The sequence below is a fragment of the Cynoglossus semilaevis genome, chromosome 8, assembly GCF_000523025.1.
Source record: "Cynoglossus semilaevis isolate Cse_v1.0 chromosome 8, Cse_v1.0, whole genome shotgun sequence".
Taxonomy (NCBI): domain Eukaryota; kingdom Metazoa; phylum Chordata; class Actinopteri; order Pleuronectiformes; family Cynoglossidae; genus Cynoglossus; species Cynoglossus semilaevis.
The window spans coordinates 26,987,045-27,008,631 of NC_024314.1; the positions used below are offsets into that span (position 1 = coordinate 26,987,045).

The 21,587-nt window shown below is 42.7% G+C and overlaps 1 protein-coding gene across 1 annotated transcript; it reads right to left on the reverse strand.

Moving 5' to 3' along the window:
• Nucleotides 1–5,597: 5,597 nt before the first annotated feature.
• On the reverse strand, nucleotides 5,598–20,736 carry LOC103382945 (kinesin-like protein KIF21A). The gene is given in 34 exon segments (XM_017034658.2): nucleotides 5,598–7,065; nucleotides 7,175–7,374; nucleotides 7,993–8,163; nucleotides 8,260–8,377; nucleotides 8,465–8,623; nucleotides 8,702–8,791; nucleotides 9,014–9,098; nucleotides 9,216–9,352; nucleotides 9,474–9,509; nucleotides 9,791–9,943; nucleotides 10,023–10,134; nucleotides 10,137–10,227; nucleotides 10,339–10,393; nucleotides 10,510–10,570; nucleotides 11,727–11,892; nucleotides 12,509–12,610; nucleotides 13,176–13,370; nucleotides 13,475–13,619; nucleotides 13,725–13,870; nucleotides 13,960–14,028; nucleotides 14,156–14,263; nucleotides 14,386–14,585; nucleotides 14,718–14,906; nucleotides 14,999–15,107; nucleotides 15,198–15,258; nucleotides 17,084–17,287; nucleotides 17,418–17,481; nucleotides 17,998–18,187; nucleotides 18,274–18,469; nucleotides 18,566–18,681; nucleotides 18,898–19,062; nucleotides 19,161–19,295; nucleotides 19,907–20,056; nucleotides 20,467–20,736. Coding segments are annotated over 34 exon segments (4,506 nt in total). The 3' UTR covers nucleotides 5,598–7,007.
• Between the last annotated feature and the right edge of the window lie 851 nt (nucleotides 20,737–21,587).

A 21,587-nucleotide genomic window follows, 5' to 3' on the forward strand; every position in this document is an offset into this window, starting at 1 on the left:
CAGGTGAGGAGCATTATTAGATTTTCTATAGGTTTCATTCGTGTGTGTGTGTGTGTGTGTGTACAGTTAGATAATAGGTTGTCACATGATTTTAAGAGGAAGGAAGTGGGGAGACAGGTGCACACCTGCCTGTGTGTGTCAGTCCACATTTCCTCTTTCTTGAATACCCTCATTCAGACCAGTTCAGTGGAATTCAGTTCTCGTCAGTGGGAGTTACTGGCAGGGAACGTTCACCGTTGCCTGTCCTTTTTACCTACTTCTAGATCTAACTCTATGATTTTGATACCCTTCAAAATAAAACAGAGTGGAAGCTCTACGGCCAGCCAAATATGAATGATTGTGACCGAGGTTGTCCTTCCAATGAAATATTACAAATTCATATTCAAATAAACCGTATGTCTATGTGTATATTTATTAATTTAAATATACGTATATATATATATATATATACATGGACGTATTCTACTTAAAAAAAAAACCTACAGGTGAGGAGCATTATTAGATTTTCTATAGGTTTCATTCGTGTGTGTGTGTGTGTGTGTGTGTGTGTGTACAGTTAGATAATAGGTTGTTACATGATTTTAAATGACGTATCCCTCTATTACTCAGGGTGTCCAGTGTTTACCAGCCCACTTCTTCTCTAAATATAGCATCCTTACACCACGCCACACAAATACACGCACACTCACTCACTCACACACACACACACACACACACACACACGTACTGGGCTGGGCACTTTTAGGAAAACATTAGACCATGGCTCATCTTGTTCACACTAGTGACCAAAAACACACGACGTGCAGACACACACACACGCACACACACACACGCAGACACATAATAACGCCATCTTTGTTTTTGTATTTTTTTTAAATATAACATTAAATATAGGTTGAAATCACAATGATGCCACAGTCCTAAACAACTATTTTTAAATCGTAAACTTGACTGGGGTAAACTTGTAGGTGAGGTTTGGGGGCGGAGCGATAGCCTGTCAGATTAGCATAGCGACATCTATCTGTCTATTCAGAGTCGACTTTCTCCAGCCAATCAGGACAAGACGTAATAATGAATAAAAACTGGACAAAATTAAACATGTCCATCAGTAGAGCTCTTACTTCTGTCTAGACAAGGGGACTTAAACTCCCGGCCCGCGGGCCACCTCTGACCTCCAGACCTCTGACCTCTGGGTCACACGAGATCAACTGTCAATAATAACCCAGCTGAGCTGTTGAATTATTTTTACATGTTTTTGTTGCTGCATAAAGAAAAAAAAGCAGAAATTGGGATTTTTGAAACTTTTGCACTGACTACCAAAAAAGGCTAATTAATTATTAGCAGGAGTGCTAACATGTCTTTGGCAGCGAAGACAGTGGCAACTTGTTTTCTTACTTCACTAATGCTGCTTTGATACGCAACGCTAATAGAAACAAAGGCTAAAACAAATATATTTGTTTTAGCAATACTCGATAGTGAGCTAATGGTGGCAGTAGTGGTCCCCCAGCTCATTTGAGTTCAAGACCCCTTGGTCTACATGTGTCTACAATGATGTCTAATGTTCTCAGTTATTTCCTGCCAAGTGGAGTGATCTTAGTGTAATCGTCAGTGACTCCTACCCAGCTCCTAACCTCTCCTCGTTGATCTGCTTCTTCAGTCAAACTGCTTGAGTGAAAGAAAATGAAGTCATTTTTCAAAAAAAAAATCAATTTTTAGTGGAGTGATCTTAGTGTAATCGTCAGTGACTCCTACCCAGCTCCTAACCTCTCCTCGTTGATCTGCTTCTTCAGTCAAACTGAGTGAAAAAAAATGAAGTCATTTTTCAAAAACAAACAAAACAAAAAAAATCAAAATGTTTTTTCTATTTCTTGCTCAAATGCCTTCACATATTAAAAAATGTTTTTCCCACTCGCCGTCGTTGATAACTCCGATCCGCTCAGGGCCGACACGGTGGTTCCCTGATGCTGCATTAAAAGAGCAAATAGCAGCATCACAGCTCATCAGTTCTGCTCATAAAGCACAGAGCTGGTATTTTTAGCTGCCGGCTGCACTCCGCGGATGCTGGTGGGGCGAGGGAGGGTGGGCGGGGGTGAGGGGGCCGTGAATATTGACCCTGTCCTCCTGAGCCTCATTGACGCTCAGAAAAACGTCTTTAACCATCATTTGGCCGTCTCACTGTACAGTAACTCTTCTGGGTGTATTTTTTTTTCTCACTTCCTGTTTCAGCTCCATGATGATGTTTCTCCACTGATTCCTATTTTTACAGTCACATTTCAGATGCACGAATTGAAAATGAACAAGTTTGTTTTAGAGGAAAAGCAAATTTTTTACTGAATGTCAAAAAAAGTAATGAGTCAAAAAGTTCTCAGACAGATGAGTTTGATGAAGTTTAAACAATCTGTCTTTGTCTTGTGTTTCCTATCAATGCGTTACATTTCATATAAATCTTATTGGTGATAAAATGATCAATCTAGAAGGAATTATTTTTAAATCAACCATCAGACATAAACATCATTTTTAACCAGATAAATTAAATGTAAATCTGGTTAAAAAAAAGGGATGTAGCTTTTTTTCTATTTAAAAAAAACAAATATATTTTCCAACTTGTATCAGAATACCTGTGTATTCCAAGGTAAAACAATCAATAAATAAATCATCTAAACCTCAAACTAGTTCCGAGTGATGACCCTTAGTTATCACTAAAAAAAAAAAAAATTCAAATGTAGTCGTCCTCTGAACTGATGGATTTCTTATGTCATCTGTGAACTCACACTCAGTCACTCAGTCACTTCATGTGACTCAGTCTTGTTCCATTACGTTTGTCATGTTGTCATGGGCTACTCAACTGGGCTTCACTGGACATACAGTGGGTATTATATCCTCAAGAGACCCCCCCCCCTTCCTGAGTACACACTCAAATCATGAGTCATTAAAACGCTCTTGTTGATTATTCTACTTTACTTACTTAATATTTGTTATTTATTATTTTATTTTATTGAAGAAAAAGTTGAACCCTGGGGTTCCACACCAATGACAGAGACATTGCCTCTGGGCCAAAGCGCCACTACTTAATATTTGTTATTTATTATTTTATTGAAGAAAAAGTTAGTGCAGTCTGACAGTCTTAATCCTGTTTGTTTATAAACTCACACAGCAGCAGCAGCATTAGCAGCATTAGCAGTAACAGCAGCAGCATTAGCAGCTGTACAAACCACATTATTCAGGCTGATTTAATTGTAAACAACAGAGCACAGTGACGCCCCCACTGGTGGTCCATCACTGTGTGGAATCAACAGATAACAGTGGGTTTATCTCAGTCAAACTCCTGCCACAGTCAGACCAACAGAGAGAGAGAGAGAGTGTGTGTGTGTGTGTGTGTGTGTGTGTGTGGTGTAATCTGAGAAGTTAATATTATTGATTCCTGGGGAAACATGATCATCCAGAAATACTGTTTGATTCCAGTAAACGGTGAAGGAGATAAGAAGTTGGCTTGGCCGTCATGTTCAACGTCTCCCTCATGGGGGCGTGCAGGTGACTTCATATAGTTGCAAATTCCTGCGTAGCTTAGCAACCGACAAGAAGTTGCGCCAGAACATAAATAGTTTTAACATGTTCACCCCACATAAAACCAAAGCTCTGGTTTCAAACATACTGTATAATCACACTAAAGTGAAGAAACGTGTAGCGGCTAACGCTAACGTCCACACAGCAGGAAAATCACAGGAACAAACTGCAGGAAATCCACTTAACTCGGGTCAGGTGACGTAAAAAGAGTAAGGAACAGAAATATGAGGTTTAGAGGGTCAAGTTAGGTCAAGTTAGACAGTCTTGAAAACTTGCAGTTATTGATTGTAAAACTGAGCCACTGTAGATTAAAAAAAAAATCCCAGAGCATAACAACAACGTCACAAATATATGTAATGAAATATATTGATCTTCGAGAGTCAATTTACTCACAATTTACTGGAACTGTTGAGTAGAACACAACACGGAGTATATGTAATGAAATATATTGATCTTCTAGAGTCAATTTACTCACAATTTACTGGGACTGTTGAGTAGAACACAACACGGATGTACTCTCAGGAATTGAAGACGCACATGAAGTTCTGAGGCTCTTTCCTTTGTCAGTTTTGTAACCGTCTGCTGCCACCTAGTGGATGAGTATTTAGTTGTTATACCTGCCACGGTTGCACAGACTAACAAAGCCACGTTACTTGCAGGAAATAAATCAGAATACTTGTGCACAGCCCACCTGATGATCTCTCACGTCACATTAATGAGGCCGCGGCACAGTGGTTGGGAATCATTTTGTAAAAAAAAAAGAGAAAGAAATTAAATTACAGTATAATAAGTTGTATTTCTCAGTTGATCTGTTCATTGACCAGTGTATAAAAAATGTGACTCACATTGAACCGTGTCTGTGTGTCAGCTCACTATGATGAAGAAGTAATCACTTCCTGTGAAAAACAGGAGCGCCAAGGACTAAGTTATGCCGAGTTAATTGGGCCGAGAGTGGAATTGTGGGAGTGTTATGTCACCAGAAAGCACTGATTAGCACAGACCGAAGCACAAGTTGGACGCAGCACCCAGAAGGCCGTGCCACGGAGCCCATGAGTCGATGCTGGGAATCCTGCGAGGCCAATTAACACCCGGCTGCTCCCTGTGCTGCTGAACATTAAATATTGATTCCTCCATCACGGTGCACATTAATTTGTGTCTTTGGGGAGTTTTTTTTATTCTATTTATTTTTTAATCTTTTTATTACCTCCTCTCTCTCCCTCCCTCTCTCTTGTCAGTGCCTCCTGTTCATGAGTTAAATCAAAAGAACAGTTTCTGCTCCTGGCAGTGATCATGAGACAGATGACAGGCAGGATCCAGGCGTCATGGAAGGACCATAATGATGATGATGGAAAATTACATTATAAAGTTTAATAATCAGATTACTTTCTGTTTCAGTCCTCATTACAGCAGCAGACACTGAACTACACATGGACTTAATCACTGGCTTTAAAAAGTTATTGATATGGACAATAAAACACACAAAGTACACAGAAAAGCAAGTTTTCTTTCTTCTTTTCTTTTCCCCGATATCAAACATTTATTACTGTGGTAAAATTCCAGAAACTTCCTCTAAGAAGCTAACAAATACTGGGATTATTTTGAAGTCATATCCAAACATTGATCTATTTATAGGTAAATAATAATAATAATAATTTTGGGACAAACGTTAGTGTTTTATATCGCTATTTTTACCTGATTTATGTTTATAAATTCCCATCTGAAGTTTCCAGCTTTGAAAGTTCCAGAAATGTACAAGCCTTTATCTGAGTTCCTGTCAATCAGGTTATTAAATAAAACGAAGGTTTAGTAAGTTGTGTTTTTAAATTTTGACATATTTGTTGAAAAAAACAAACAAAAACTTGCTGCGTTCAGACAAACGCTTCCAGAGACATGAAAAATGTGCTCAAACCAAACACTCATTACCTCACCTGTTGTCAACGGCTTTCTGGTTCGTCATTTTGCAATATTACCACCTAGTGGCCATAGTCCGAAAATGCACGCACTTACTTACAAATGCACGCAGAAGAGGAAGCGGAAGTGAAGCAGCGTCAGGTTTTATTTCAAAATGTACTTTCACACTGTAGGTGACGTGGAAATTACAGCGGACGTCAACAAGAGGGAAAACATTTTTTTACACAGAACTGTTCACATTTACAGACAAACTTTCAAATATGATACAATTACGACGCGTTCACTGCGATCACGAACCGGAAATACGTACAGCTCACTGGAATAATGACTTCAGTTTTCAAGAAAGCGTCACGTGACCGAAGAGATTTAGATGAACGTTGATATTTCAGTGCAAATATTTTAGTGTTAGTGACTTTTTCTAATAAAAATCACAGAGAAATATCTGCAACATCCTACACTGATAAAAAAACAATTAAAAATTATATTTTTCTGACAAAATAGTCACTCCGTCATTTTAAAGGATTGATAACAGGCACTGATAACACACGTGACAGTCAAGCTAGCCAATCAGACGTCCAGGCTGAATGGACGCAACAATCGGACTCATAAGGAAGACGCAAAAATAATACAGAAGATACAAAATAAATATATGTTTTCCAGACAGCAGGTTCAGAGCACAGCATCACGTTTGTTTTTCTCAAACATACTACGTTTTTTCTTACGGATCTGACGTCACACAAACTCGCACGGTTGAGGAACAGGTGCGTGAAATGTTCCTACGTCGTGGTTCACAAGGTGCTTTGTTAGAACGTCGTTCTAATTCACATTACTGTGAGTCCAAACAGCCTCTCGTCACAGTCCAACTAGGTAAATAAATAAATAACTCTTATTGGTGATAAAATGATCAAATTTTGTGAAAAAGACATAGCAGCTAATATTCCTGAATTTATTTAGACTTTTTTTTTTTTTTTTTTTTACTTCATTGTGTGCTGTATTCTTGGAAATTTGTGGCTAATACACTTTTTTTTGTATTATTTAGGGTTGACTGTGAGCACACAGTCAACGTGGATGAAAAGCTGAAGGACTCGTTTTGGCAGTAAACGCTGAAGGAGGAAACAGTACCAGTGCTTATTTGGTACTAGGCTACAGCGAACAGACGTTTAAGGAAAATGTGAAAAGGAAAGACAGGAAGGTTCAACACATCGTGACCTACAGCTCCCCCTACTGGACAGAAGTCAGTTATTTTTGTCCTGATATAAGTCCAGAAAAGGAATGTTGAAGCAGGAGGAGGAGGAGAGAGATTCTTGGATTTAATCTGTGTTTTTTTCATAGGTTCTGTCGTCTGTGGACGTTCACTGCACGTGACCTTCTGTTGATCCAACTTCACCTCAGACCAGGCTGTAAATCAGCCAGAGTCAGGTTCCCGGTGCTATTCCCACTCTAGGCTCCCAGACACACAGATCACCAAAATGGCTCCGATTGGTCATAGCCCAGGAAGCAGCCCGGCCCACGTGGTGTTCATCACCAAACCATCAGTGGACTCCATCCTCCAGGGATCCTTTAACTTCCCAGATTTTCACTGTGCGGTCACTGTCACAACGCAACAGAAGAAGAAGAAGAAGACGTCACATTTAAACGTAAACAGTTTGGTTTGTTTGTCAGTCGTGCAGCTCAGTGTCACGTCCAACGGACGACTCACTCTGAGGCAGTGAAGACTTGGCTGCCATTAACTGCCAGGCCGTTGATGGGACTGTCGTGACCTCGCACCTCGCCCAGCGGCGCGAGCGAGTCCGTGTTCCACAGTCGCAGCAGTCCACCTCTGCAACCGCTGAGCAGCACCGGAGAACCGGGGACTACTCCAAGAGCACTGACCCAGTCGGTCTGAGCGCTGGCTGACTGCTGAGGAAACAGGCCGACCATCGGACAAAGGTCAAAGGTCAAAGGAAAACCTGGACTTTTCTACAAGAGTTCAAGGGTTGTTTTTTATAGGGCTGTCAATCAATTAATCATGATTAATCCTGGTAAATGATTAATCATGATTACTCTCGATTCATTGTGGACAATGATTACTCAATACATCATTACTGGTCAATTTAATGTTGATGATTAATCGATTAATTGTGATTAATCATGGTTAATGGTTAATCATGATTAACCTTGATTAATCATTAACCATGATAAATCCTGCTTTTGTGGTTAATCATTAACTGGTTCATCATAATAAACTGACTTTATGGTTAATCAATCAATTGTGATTAATCATGGTTAATGATTAATCGTGATTAATTTTCATAATAAACTGACTTTATGGTTAATCGATCAATTGTGATTAATCATGAGTAATGATTAATCATGATGAATCAACATCATAATTATGTACAAATGTAATGTGTTCATTGCTGGTACAGAATAAAATAACACATTTCAGCCGGTAGGTGTCAGTGTTTCTCACTCGTTACTAATCCAAATGACTTAATTATTAATATGGAAAAACATCGAGAAAGATTCGGAGTCTACCTGTAGCAGCCGTTTACTGGCCAAATCCCACTTCTTGATGTGGTAATCTCTGGAGCCGCTGAACAGGACGTCTCCGTACACGGTCAGAGACTCCACGCCGTCCTGGTGAGACGGCTCGAAGCTGTGGCTGGAGGTGACGCTGCCCTGAGCTCCTTCTGCAATCACAAACATCTGGAAGAAAAAAAAAAAGTCATGTGCCGCGGTTAACATCATACAGTTGATGGTAAAAATCTGTTGGTAAATAAAAGAAAATCACACATGTCTCACTTTAATGTGTCGGTCCTTGGAGCCGGTGAGAACCACGTCCTGTCCGTGTCCTAACTTGTCCACGGTCAGACACATGACAGGTCCGGAGTGACCCGTCAGTTTCCCCGTGGAGGCGAATCTGAAGACGAGACAAGATTGTTCTCCTCTGTTCTTATTGGCTAAGCAGACGAAAGAGCAAGCGTCGCTGTTCGTTGTTCGGACTTACTTGCGGAGGTCCCACATACGGACGGAATTACCGGCAGCAGCGTAGAGGAAGGAGCCGCTGGGATTGAGGCAGATCTGGTTGATCTGGCTCTCCCCTGGGGGGATGGACAAACTCCTGGAGGAGGAACACGTGTCGCCCGAACCCACCTGACCTGATGACCTGCAGCCCACAGTCAATGCACAACATTAACTGTATAATAATGAATCTTATTGTTTAATGCTCTTTCACTGAACTCACGTTAGCGTCCGTATGCACTTGGCCGAGTCTCTGATGTCCCAGACTTTGATGTAGGCTGTGGACACGGTGAAGACCAGACTGGACGTGTACCTGTGTGGACAACACCAACACAGAGACAACGGAGAAAGTAAAAAAAAGAAGAAAAAAAAAGGAATCATGTTGATGTCAAACTCAAGGCCCGCAGGCCTCACATGGCCCGCCACATCATTTTATGCGGACCACCACAGCTCCACCTCCAGGGTCTGTAGTATAGACTGTGTTAATCCTGTTTGGACCCCAATCTGGACACCCACCCTGGGTGGACACTGTTACCTGACTGAAACAACACTGCTGGGGTGATCTGCCAAGGACATGATCTCCTGACCCGTCACCAGGTTCCACACTTTACATGTACGGTCTGAAAAAAAAAAAAAAAAAAAAAAAGAGGCAAAAACACATGAGACGACTGATCTTTCACTGCATTTAGGAACAAATAATTTTTTTTTTTTTTTTGGCTGGTAAAATGTCTCTCGACCTTTGGAGCCGGTGAAGAGCAGGTCATCAGTTGCGTCCACACACAGGACCGGTTTGGTGTGTCCCTCAGCCACGTAGACACACAAGAGTTTGGAGCCGCGGTGGCTCCTGGGGGTCGTCACGGGGTTGATGACGCCTCTGATAACACACACACACAGAGATAATGCAGTTGATTACTGAACAGAGATAATACAGTTGATTACTGTGTTGAGTTGGAGTAGAAAAGAAATCATGTTTCATTTGTGGGTTAGGTTTGTACCGGTGTCCTTCAAAAACAGGAGACTCCTCCAGTAACCTGGAAAATCAACAACATGGAAAATCAGGAATTCAGTGACACAATACATAAATATTATATATTTTATATTCTTTGACTGCTCCAAGATTTTTTTTTAAGTCATTTTTTTATATATCCTACATTTGGTCTAATTCCTGATTAGACCTGGAACAGGTTCCTGGGTCTGGAGTTTTGTCAAGGGACTGAAATCCTATTCCTGTCCTGACGTTCTTCCAGTTTAGGGAAAGTCAAAAATATCAGATAAGTTTCTAAAATGTGACCTCTGCTCCAGTTGGACTCACGGTGGTTTGTAGTCGCTGCCTTTCATTTTGGAATCCGCCGTGACGTTCGGCGGCGCCACTCCGGCGGCTCCTTTGTCTCCTGTTTTCCGTCGGTTGAGGGGAGAGCGCTCCCCCCCTCTCCTCTCTGTCCCTGTGGGAGACCTGCGCCCAGGTCTGTGGCCAAACGACACGCTGTTATAAAGATGAGTTTTAAAAACCACGTGTTGGATTAAATGACGGACGGATGTCTTACATTCCCGTCCCCCTGGTGGTCAGTGTAGATGTCGTCTGCTCACGGTCGGGGGTTTTTACGGTCACGTGACCATGGATGTCAGCCGGGGCTTCTATGGGGGGGGGGCGGGGGGGGGGGGGGAGAAGTCCGCGGGGGGGGAGTCGTGGCTGGGATCTCCGCTGCTAGCATACAGCAGCTCCATCTGTGTGGTGGTCCGCCTGCGGGCCTGAGGGACAGGGACACCGAGGGTTAACCATCAGCTGACTGACACTGAAGACAGCAGTAAATAAACGTGTGCTGCTTGAAGATGATCCAGCAGGGGGCGTGGGCGAGATACCTTGTTTCTGGGTCTGGATTCGCCGCATAACTTCATCAGATCTGAGGCCAGCGTGCTGAAACAGGAAACAGAACGGTTCTCTACACGTGACACCGAGGTGTGTGTTCTTTTTACAGATGATGATAACGGTCACACGCCGACAGTACATGAGACCGGGCCGCGTTTTTTTACCTGCCCTCTGTGGCTGGACTGGCTGCCGACTCGTCGCTGCTGCTGTCGTCTCCTCCGTTTTCTGCATATGAGAATAAAAAAAAAAAATTAATTTAAGGAGAGAAAAAAGAAAGACAAAAGTATTTTTTGATTAAAGAGTGAATCATCAGGTCAGAGCTACGCATGGCAGTATTTGTGGCCTGTAGAGGGAGCCAGAGAGCAAACGTCTTTTACAGGTCTACACAGAGGAACTTCTACTGAACTACACAGTACTGTATTCCTATGAGTAATAACAAGAAATATCCAGATGAACTAGACTTTTAAATATGACATATTTTTTTATAATTTTCCAACATAAAACAACACAAACTACGATTTTATTTTATTTTTATTTTCAGGTGTCGGTATCAAACCCTGCCTTTGTCGTTTTTGTGCCTTTTGTTTCTCATTTCTGTAAACTTAAAAGTTTGGGTGTCGGGTGTCAAACACCTGGTCCTCGGGCCACTTCAGGCCCACAGCGTCCCACATTTGGCCCGCACTGCATGTTGATAACACTGTAGTTCTTTTACTGAGATGTTGTGGCTTAGCAGAGTATTTTAAATATTATTTCAGTAACGTAAACATAAACGTAATTTAACACTGACCAGAGACCAGACCACACAACAGCACCACCACATGGACAACACCAGAAGCTCATCATCTTTAACCTGATTTAATGGTGGATGGACACGACAAACACACAGTAAAGTCATTGGTCATGATAAAAGCTTTAGTTCATCAAATGTTTTGCCGTGTACATGCACCACGTGGGCTCTAACCAACTACGTGGACACTCATGTGCCCCCCCCACACTGACTCCCCCACTCACCTGGTAACAGGAAACCTAACTCTGAGCTCACGACAAAAGAAAAAGTAAAAAAATCAAATCAAAAGAAAAGTCAAGTCAAAAATGTTTGTTTTTACTTCGCTGGCATGGAGTATTATTTTGGAGCAGTGGTTCCCAAAGTGGGGGTTGGGCCCCAAGTAGGGTACACACAGCACGATTGCTGGCAGCATGCAGCAAGCCGAAATAACTTAAATTTCCATATTTTGTAATTTGCATTAAAACCAGAACAGTTTGTCTAAATATGTGTTATTTTTAATTGACAACAGGGGGCGCTGTGGAAAAAAATTTGGGAACCACTGTTTTAGATGGAGTCTAAAACTGATTGGTGTGGGGTAAAAAAAAAAGGTCGTACCCTGCAGGGCGCTGCCCAGCAGAGCGTCCAGCTCCGGGTTGATCTCAGCTTTCTCCTTCAGCATGTGGAACAGCAGCTGGTTCTGGGTGGCGCTGTTGATCTCCGTCTGCTTCAACCTGCCCTCCATCACCTTCAGCTGAGAGTCCTTCTGAGCAGCCTGCAGACCCTGACCCCAACACACACACACACACACAGCAGGTGGTCACTACAGCAGCAGCAGCAGTGACGCACAGTTCTCCAAGTTTATCTCACATCATTTGATTACTGCCCTTCTCTCATTTTTTCCCCCTCTCCCCTGCCCCCACCCCCCCCCCCCGTGTGGGCAGCACATTTCCTCAGGCGACTTAATGAGGTTTCATCAAATTTCATGTCATCATATCTAACTGAAAACTAATCGAAAACAGTCGTTCGGTTTCAGTGATGTCAATCAATTCAATCTGACAAATGAGCCGTGAATCTGAGGAACAGATGATGTAAACATCAGTACCAGACAGTACCAGACAGTACCAATAATATGTTGCTGTATAGAATGTGTGCCGACAAACACAACATAAATAAGACTAAAAACAAATCCCTAATGTTATATATTTTTTTATATTTGATATGAAAATGTTATGATTCATTTTATGTTTTTTTAAAGTATTTTTTATGTTATTATGAAGCTCGCTGTTCAAACTTGTTTGAATAAAAATCTATGTTTGTTCTCATCACATCATCATCATCATCATGAATGTTTATTTAGTCTGATTAATAACGTGACAAAGTAACAAAGAGTCAGGAACCTTATTGATGGCCATCGTCATGAAGTGGTCCAGAAGAAAACGAGACTCAGACAGGTTACAGGAGCTGACCACAGCCGCAACATCCACCGTGTCTCCTTCCTCCTGTACAATATATATACACATATATATTCACACACACATATATACATATATATCACATATATAATGTTATGGTGGTGAGAATTTGATTTTAGTTTTTTTTCTTCTCTTTTTTAAGACAATATATACATATATATGCATATATATGCATATATACGTATATTCAGGAAATATACATTTATATATGTATATATATGTGTATGTATATTTTTATATACACACATATATACATATGTACATACTGTATATAAGAAAAACAGAACTGTTTTTAATGTATGTGGGCTGCTGCAGGTCATATACGTTATAAATATATAATAAAAAATTTCTGAAATACGGCAGTGTGACCTCTTGAGGACGATTGTAGTTATGACATGATGTTGTATTACTTTAAGGTTAACACAATAGCAGGTTTAGTAAAGTCAAACGATTGATAAATCCAAAATAAACGATCAAATCCAACACTATTTTTTTTTAGGATTTGATTTTTCTCTGGGTAATAAACCCGTCACCCACTCCCTGGCGTCTGCACTGACACACACAGCTGTCAGATCATTTCACCCTCCGTCACCTTGGCCTCCTCCATCTGCATGATGTTGGCCTGGCAGTCAGCGATGCTGTCGTTGATGTAGTCGATGTTAGCGCTCAGAGACTCCAGCTCCTCGTTCAGGGAGGACAGGGAACGGTCGGCGTCTGCACCGTCCACCGCCATCTTCTCTCTCTTTCGGGACACGCGCTCCCTTCGCCTGGTCAGGTCCTCGCGTTGCTGTGATGGTGACGGAGAAAGGAGAAAAAGGAGGAGAAAAAGAGTCATTTTGATAGAAAAAAAAAACCCAAAAAGATTTCTTTTTTTTTTTAAATGGTACCAACCTTCAGTAGTCGGTTCATGTCCATCTCCATGTTGGAAATGGTCATCCTCTGCATGATGATGTCACTGACCCGTCGCTCCAGTGACTGCCACTTGGCTCTGGCTGTCCTGTTGAGGTAGGTACTTCCCATGCGCACGGGGGAGCTCCTGAGGAGGGCGGAGGGGCGAGAGGTGAAACACTTCAAGATTTAATTCTCAATAAAACACACACTTTTGTTTTTTTTTTTTTTTTTACAGAGTCAAACATCAGACCTGGCTCCGTTAGACACAGACGATCCAGACGTCTGAGGTCTCCCCGCTGGAGTCCGATGAGACGGTTCCTGGACCGGCTCAGGTACGGACACCTTCCTGTTCACCTTCCCAGACGAGGGCCTCACCTGCCGCCTGAGTGCCGTCACCTGATGCAGGTAATTAAGAGGATAGTAATTTAAAAAAAAAGAGAGAAACTAAATTCCAAACCGTGCATGTGTGACTTTGAACGTCTCACCTCTTCATTCTTCCGGCGGAGGATCAACTCCTGTTGTCTCTTCTGGGCCTCCATCTGCCTCAGCTGGTGCTGGATTAACCAAAAAAAAAAAACAACATTTCAAAGAGAGCACAGTGTTGACATTTAAACATCCAATAATATTTTATCATTTCTTAAATTTAAACACGTTCTCTGGATGATTTCGGTGCTGCTTCACCTCAGCTCGGCGCTGGTCCTTCTTCAGAGAAGCGATCTCCCTGTTTCTCCTGCTCTCTATCGCCCTCGTCCTCTCCTGCTGCTCCTTCATCTGACGCATCAGTGACACCTGGTGTAGGAACAGAGCATTGCATGAAGATAAAAACTGTGATTCGTTCATCTTTTATCACTGAATTCTCTCCAGTGGAGCCCGTGGAGCTGACGCCACCTCCAGCACCATGGACAGCTCACCTTGGTCTTCTTCATCTCGACCACATCCTGCTGGAGTTTTCTCAGCTGTTTCTCGTACTGTGATTGGTTCCTCAGCAGGCGGGCGTGCTCCTTCTGAGCCGACTGAAGTTTCTGCAGCTCTTTGTTCATGGAGCTCAGCTTCTTCTCATACTCCACTTTGATCCTCTTGGCCTTTTCCTCCGTACCCGACTCCACAGAACCTAAAAAAAAAAATCTGTTTAATCAAGTATTAGCGACCAGAGCTGATACCCGACTCCACAGAACCTAAAAAAAATCTGTTTTATCAAGTATTTGAGTCCAGAGCTGAGACTGTCTCTGTTGCATGTCTTTACCCATGTTGTGCAGAACCTTGTCCCTCTCCAGCTGTGTGTCTCTGATCTTGTTCTGCAGCATCATCAGCTTCTGTTCGTACTGCTGCTTCAGCGTGTGCAGACGCCGCTGGCTGTTCTCCAGCTCGTCTATGAGCTTCTGTTTGATCGCGATCTCGCAGGTGATGTTGGCCAGGTCTGCCTGGACGTTTTCTGCACACGTTGATGAAGAAAGGAAAAAAAATAATCATTTGGCTGTGGATTTTTCTAAGATAAATAACAGGAAGTTTAAACTAACTCCTTACCTTTCTCATCCAGCTCCTCAGAGTCTGAGTCCTCAGACGTCTCGTCTGCTGCCCCCTCAGAATCCCCCTCCTCATCAGCATCCTCACCTTCCTCGTGCTCGCTGCCGTCCTGGTGACACACAGGTCAGAAGACAATAAAATAAAATAAAAAACACCCCAAAACACGTGGAAACCTCAAATTAATTTTGAAGTTACTCACTGCCTCTGGCTCCTCGTTCCCTCGCTCCTGCTCATTGTCCGGGACTTCCTCTTTGACGACACTGAAGAGGAAAGATGAATTACCCAGTGACCAGCAGAGGGAGACATTTGACACACTGTTGATCAGATGTGGAATTTTGTTTTTCTTTTTTTTTTTAATTTAAACTCATGACATGCAAATGATTACATCATTCGCTGAATAAGAAGCAGGTTTAAAACCGAGGTTGTAAAAAGGAAATTATAAATGATTGTGATTGATGATTAAATAACAGAGGAATCAGTGTGAAAGAGGCTGCAACACACACTACACAGACAACTGGACCAACATTTTTCATGTTTGTTGTCTGATCAGTGTGCAGTACAGAGAAGAGGAAGAAGAGGAAACAGAAGGTTAGTCGTCTGCTCTCCTCCAGGATCAGATCAGCTGTTGGTGCAGACAGTTAGAGGTTAGTTGGTTTAGGGAGAAGACGAAGCTGAAGTCCTTTTAGTTTGTAACGGCCGGGGCCGAAAGAGCTGTGAACAGAACTGGTCTCAGACTGGGTTATTAGAGCCGATCCTCTCCACTGGTATCAGACCTGACAGGTTCAACCTCCTCATGGTGACACTGCTGCTGATGCTGCTGCTGCTGATGCTGCTGATGCAGATGCTGCTGATGTTGCTCTTGCAATCGTCTCAGCCTTTAGGGGGAGGAAGGAGTGGAGACGGGGTGAGGAGGAGCGGGTGTGGAGGCGAAAAAGGGAGAAGACGGGTGAAGACGTGGGAAGAGCGCGGCCGTGGAATACGAAGGCAGTGAGGGAGTATTAGAAGGTAGGAGAAAATGAAGAAGATGCTGAGTGCAAAGACAAAATGCACTGTGTTCAAATGTACAAAGGTTGAAAGTCAAGAATGACGAGCAAAACCATAATCCAGTGGTTCCCAAAGTGGGGGGCGGGCCCCCTCCTCAGACCTGCAGAATTATTGCAGTGGAGTCGTGGTTCCCAAAGTGGGGGACGGGCCCCCCTCAGACCTGCAGAGTTATTGCAGTGGAGTCATACTAGGTTTACATTTTATTGTTAATATTTTATGACTTGTGCCACAGTGGGAAATTAATTTGCCTTACTGCACCACCTCATCCCCTAGGAGGGACCTGCCCTCCACTTTGGGAACCACTGGATCAGTCATCCTTAATGGACTGATTGTTGCAGCTCCTCTGCTGTAACTATCAAATATGGCATCATCTCAGTACTGGAAACATCATCAGTTTGACTGACAGGCTCACTGACAGCGCCCACTAGGAGGCGCCCATCCCACACTTTGGGTATCACTGATAATGATAACGCTGAATTAAAATGTACATTACTTTGGTTCACTATATTATTAATGAATTAATTAACTGTTTTTATGGTGAAATAAATGCTAATTTTATGCTAATTTCTCATTCCCAAAGTCAAATGTTTTCTTTAAAAACATTATTAAAAACATCGGTCTGTCTTTATAGCAAACAGTGGGAAATTAATTTGCCTTACTGCACCACCTCATCCCCTAGGAGGGACCTGCCCTCCACTTTGGGAACCACTGGATCAGTCATCCTTAATGGACTGATTGTTGCAGCTCCTCTGCTGTAACTATCAAATATGGCATCATCTCAGTACTGGAAACATCATCAGTTTGACTGACAGGCTCACTGACAGCGCCCACTAGGAGGCGCCCATCCCACACTTTGGGTATCACTGATAATGATAACGCTGAATTAAAATGTACATTACTTTGGTTCACTATATTATTAATGAATTAATTAACTTTTTTATGGTGAAATAAATGCTGATTTTATGCTAATTTCTCATTCCCAAAGTCAAATGTTTTCTTTAAAAACATTATTAAAAACATCGTTCTGTCTTTATAGCAAACCTCTTCTTCTTCTTCCTCTCCTTCTTCTTCAGTTTCTCCAGGTCCTTCTTCGCCATCATGATGACATCAGTGGCCTCATTCGGAGGGCCAATCAGAGGGGAAGAGAAAGAGCCGGCGCCTCCGTAGAGCGAGGTTCGAGTGGAGGCTCGAGAGAGGTTCCTCCGGAGGTTCTCGTTCACCGCCTCGCTTTCCAGGAGTTTAGCTCTGCAGGAGGTGAAGAAGAAGGAGGTTTTTTTAATTTAACGGGAAACACAGAAAATTAAAACTTAAAATATAAGTATAAATATAAAATATTTAAAAAATATATGTATATATATATAAAATGAAATCAAACCTGAGCTCCTCGATTTCTTTGATGTAATTCTGAATCATGTTTCCAATTTCTTCACTCCCTTCACCTGTCGACAGAAATAGATGTTGAATTTTATAACTTTTGTTATTAGCATCACTGAAGTCATGGCTAATATATACTGTATATATACTATATATGTATGAATATTAATATATAGCATGGATTTGATGGTTCAATACCGATACCAATATAGTTCTGGTAATATTTATTTATTCATCTGTACAAACCACTGGGCGAGTATGAGATTAATTAAATGAGCTGCAATGCTGCCATCTAGTGACTTTCACTTTAATATACAGCTGTTTATCGTCAAAACTATTTTTAGGGCACACATCATTTGGTGAAACCCAAGCATTGCGTTGACTGGTGTTTATTACCGGAGGAAAAATGTATAGAGTTTCTTACAGATATTACATAATATGCTAATATCGGGCCGATAAAATCAGTTGGCAGATATTATCAGACATCCCTACATTTTAGCTGTTTTCACTTTTAAAAAAAAAAAAAATCTTTTTTTGTCCATACGATTGTTTACTACCATTGAGAAAACATTGTTTCTCACCTGCTCTGACCAGGGCCTGGTTGGCCTGGTCACTGAGGATCTGTGTCAGTCGCACCCTCTGAGCGTCGATGGTCTCCTGCATGGCCTTCACTCTCACCCTCAGGTTGTTGTTCTCCGTCTGCAGCATTGAGTTCTCGTGGACCAGGTCGTTGACCCCCTCCATCCCGTCCTCGCCCACCATTCGCTTTCCCTGGAATCCATCAAAGGGACAAATTCACGACACGGCACCTGATGATGGCGGTCTTGTGCGCCCCCTGCAGCTGAGGTTCTTCTCACCGTCTTGTACTCCATCAGCTCCATCTGCAGACGAGCCATCTCCGTCCTCAGAGCGCTGATCTGCTGGCTGGCCCGGTCCTGGTTCACGATCACCTTGTTCTTGATGTTCCTGGCTCTGTTGGCGTACTTCAGCGTGTTCAAGGTCTCCATGAAGTCACGGTCTGACGGGCTGATGCAGGCGATCATCACGGTTTGACTGCAGGACACGGACACAGGAGAGAGTGGTCGGTTAGTCGTAACAGACGTTCACAGACCGGAATATTAATGACTATAGTGAGAGCGTGGCTCGGACCTGTTGCCACCCAGGGAGTCCTGCAGCAGCCGAGTCAGCTTAGAGTCTCGGTAAGGCACATGCGAGGAGCGTTTGCTCCTGTCTCCCAGAGCACTGATGACATTCCCGAGAGCGAGCTGTGGACAAGAAACACAGAGTTGAGTCATCGTTTATAGAAACAGAACAGAAAAAAAAGAGTCATCGTTTATAGAAACAGAACAGACAAAAAAAACCAACAATCGGTCTCATTTGGGGACCTACTCCTTCACATTTTCACATCAAATGTGAGATGTGTAATTCACACTATGGCCATATGGGGCGCTGTGCTACTTCAGAAAATTAAGAACACTCACCAGGCCACAGTTGATGGAGATGCCCTCTTTGGCTCGCTCTCCCGTGGCTCCGGTTCTTTTCAGCCTCTCCGACCCTGCCAGGTCCACAAAGTGAAACTTGGCCGACAGCGTCTCGAACTCGTTCAGCTCCGAGTTGTTCGCTAACCGGTTGTCTGTCACGTTCTCCTGTCAGAGAGGAAAAAAAACAAACAGCAAATGACTTGTACAGCTGAGGATCAGTCAGTCAGCCGGCCGTGACCTCGGGGACATCAGTGCTCACTGACGTTGTTTTCTGGGGAGCAGACCCGGACTTGGCAGAGGTGGATGGTGAAGATGGCGTGGGAGCGAGAGCTCTGCACGTTCATCTGCGTGCTGGCAGTGGTGCGAGAGAGAGCGCCCAGCTTCAGACACTGTATCATCTGTGAGGGGGAAACAAAAAAAAAAGAGGAAAATCAGACAAACATACTTTGTGTGTATGTTTACATTTATATGTCATTATATGTGTCTATGTATGTGTGTCTACATATATGTAGGTTTGTATGTGTGCATCCCTGTCTAAGTGTTTGGTAGATGTTTAATTGTGTTAATATGATGCATATATTTCATGTATGTATTCCATGTATGAACATATATATATACATATATGTGAATATATATATGAATATATATATAAATATAAAAATAAATATATGTAATTATGTTTGCATGTATTTTTGTATTTCTGTACAGTATGTATTTGTATATGTATGTGTGCTTTTATGTATGCATAATTATGTTTATGTATATATGTATCTTTGTATTTATGTATGTATGAATGTATGATTGTGTTCATATGTTTTTGTATGTCAGTTTTTATATGATATATTCTTTTAAAAAAGGAATTTCAAAGAATTTTGATTAATATATATATACACATTATATGTGATGTGTTACTCCTATATATTTCTGCTCATGTTTGTTGGTGAACAGAAACCAAATCCTAACATTGGAAACTGGAAACAGAATAAAACCTTCTCTAAGGAAAACCGACCTCAGCCGCAGAGGTCACGGTGCGGGTCGTGACCCCAACGGTGTAGATGCCTCCGTTGGCGTCTTCGTGGATTTTGATGTTGGACTTGTGCTTCCGCGCTTCGATGTCTCGCGTCGAATCGAACAGGTCCAGCACCTCCTCGTTGTACAGCTGCGGACAGATTACTGCAGGATTAGCCAATAACTGATACAGAATCAATACCGTCTGTCGTCACGTCTGTCGTCACGTCTGTCGTCACGTCTCTGGACTCGTCTTCTCCTCCGCAGCTGCTTCATTATCAGCTGTTGGCAGCCAGGGTTAAAAATAAAGGCCGGAGCAGAGACAGACTAACGACAGTTTAATGACTGCGGGGTCATCTGGACACTTTAACAACCTGAACCCTTCACCTTATGTTGACCTCTGACCCCTGGCTGTCTGCATATTCTACATACATCTAACTAACGGTCCTTAAGTGGCTGTGATGATGTCGACTTAAATCCCATAAATTCAACTCAGTTTCTTTCTGCCGATCTGTGTTGAATTTGTGCGTTTGTGTGTTTTTTGTTTTGTTTTTTTCGCACCTCCAGGAACTGGGCGTTGATCTTGAACTCTGGGACGGGCCGGCCCTGCTCGGTGGCGGCCTGTCTGCGCTCTTCGATCCCTCTGAACAGGTGTGTGACGGCACGGGGAATGATACCCAGCTCTTCTTCTCCGATGTTGACGTCAAAGCCCGTTCCCATGGTGTAGGTCTTCCCTGAACCGGTCTGGACACAGAGAGGGAGAGGGAGAGGGTGAGCGAGAGGGTGAGGGTGAGGCAGAGGGAGAGGGTCACTGCTGACCTTCAGGCACATACCGGTCTGGACACAGAGAGGGAGAGGGTGAGCGAGAGGGTGAGGCAGAGGGAGAGGGTGAGGCAGATTGTGAGGGTCACTTTCATCAACACATTTTTTCATCATTGCTGTCACCGGTGGCATTTAATCTGTGTTTGGTGCTGCTGCTAGGCTGAAGAGGAAAAGAGGGAATGTCAAAAAAAAAAGAAAGACTGGTATCACTGGAGGAGGAGGGAGAAGGAGGGAGGAGGTGAGGCACAGTTTAGGGGGTCGCAGTGGAGGGGCTGTCCTCACCATGGAGACCACACCATGAGAAAACCAGGAATGTAAGACTGGAGCTAATTTAACACATCACATTTCTTCTCCTCGCTGATAAATCTGAGAGAGAACCTGACAGAAGAAGAGCTGATGATGTGTTAGTGAGGAAGGAGTACAACGTACTGTACAGTACGTAAGACTACACACAGAGTACTGAGGTTTTTCTTTGTGAAGTATTTTTTCTTTGTGAGTTTTTACCAAACAACTTCCTGATATAGAAAATAAGTTGGAACAGATACATGTTTCCTGGGCAACAGATCTGGACCACAGGCAGGACGGTCAAACGTTGCACATGCACCTGGTGTCTAATCACTTTACATTTATTAATCTCATATTCAGTACTTTTTATAATACAGCAGGGGGCACCATCTGTCGGAGGGACATTATTGTTCCGGACAGACACCTCAGATTCCCAACACTTTTATGAAATAAAAATCCCAGTTTTGTCCAACGTAATTATTTAATGTTTTATTTTTTTATTCACGGGCCAGATCCCATGTGGGCTGGATTCAGCCCACGGGCCGCCAGTTGATAATAACCATAACAGAGGTTTT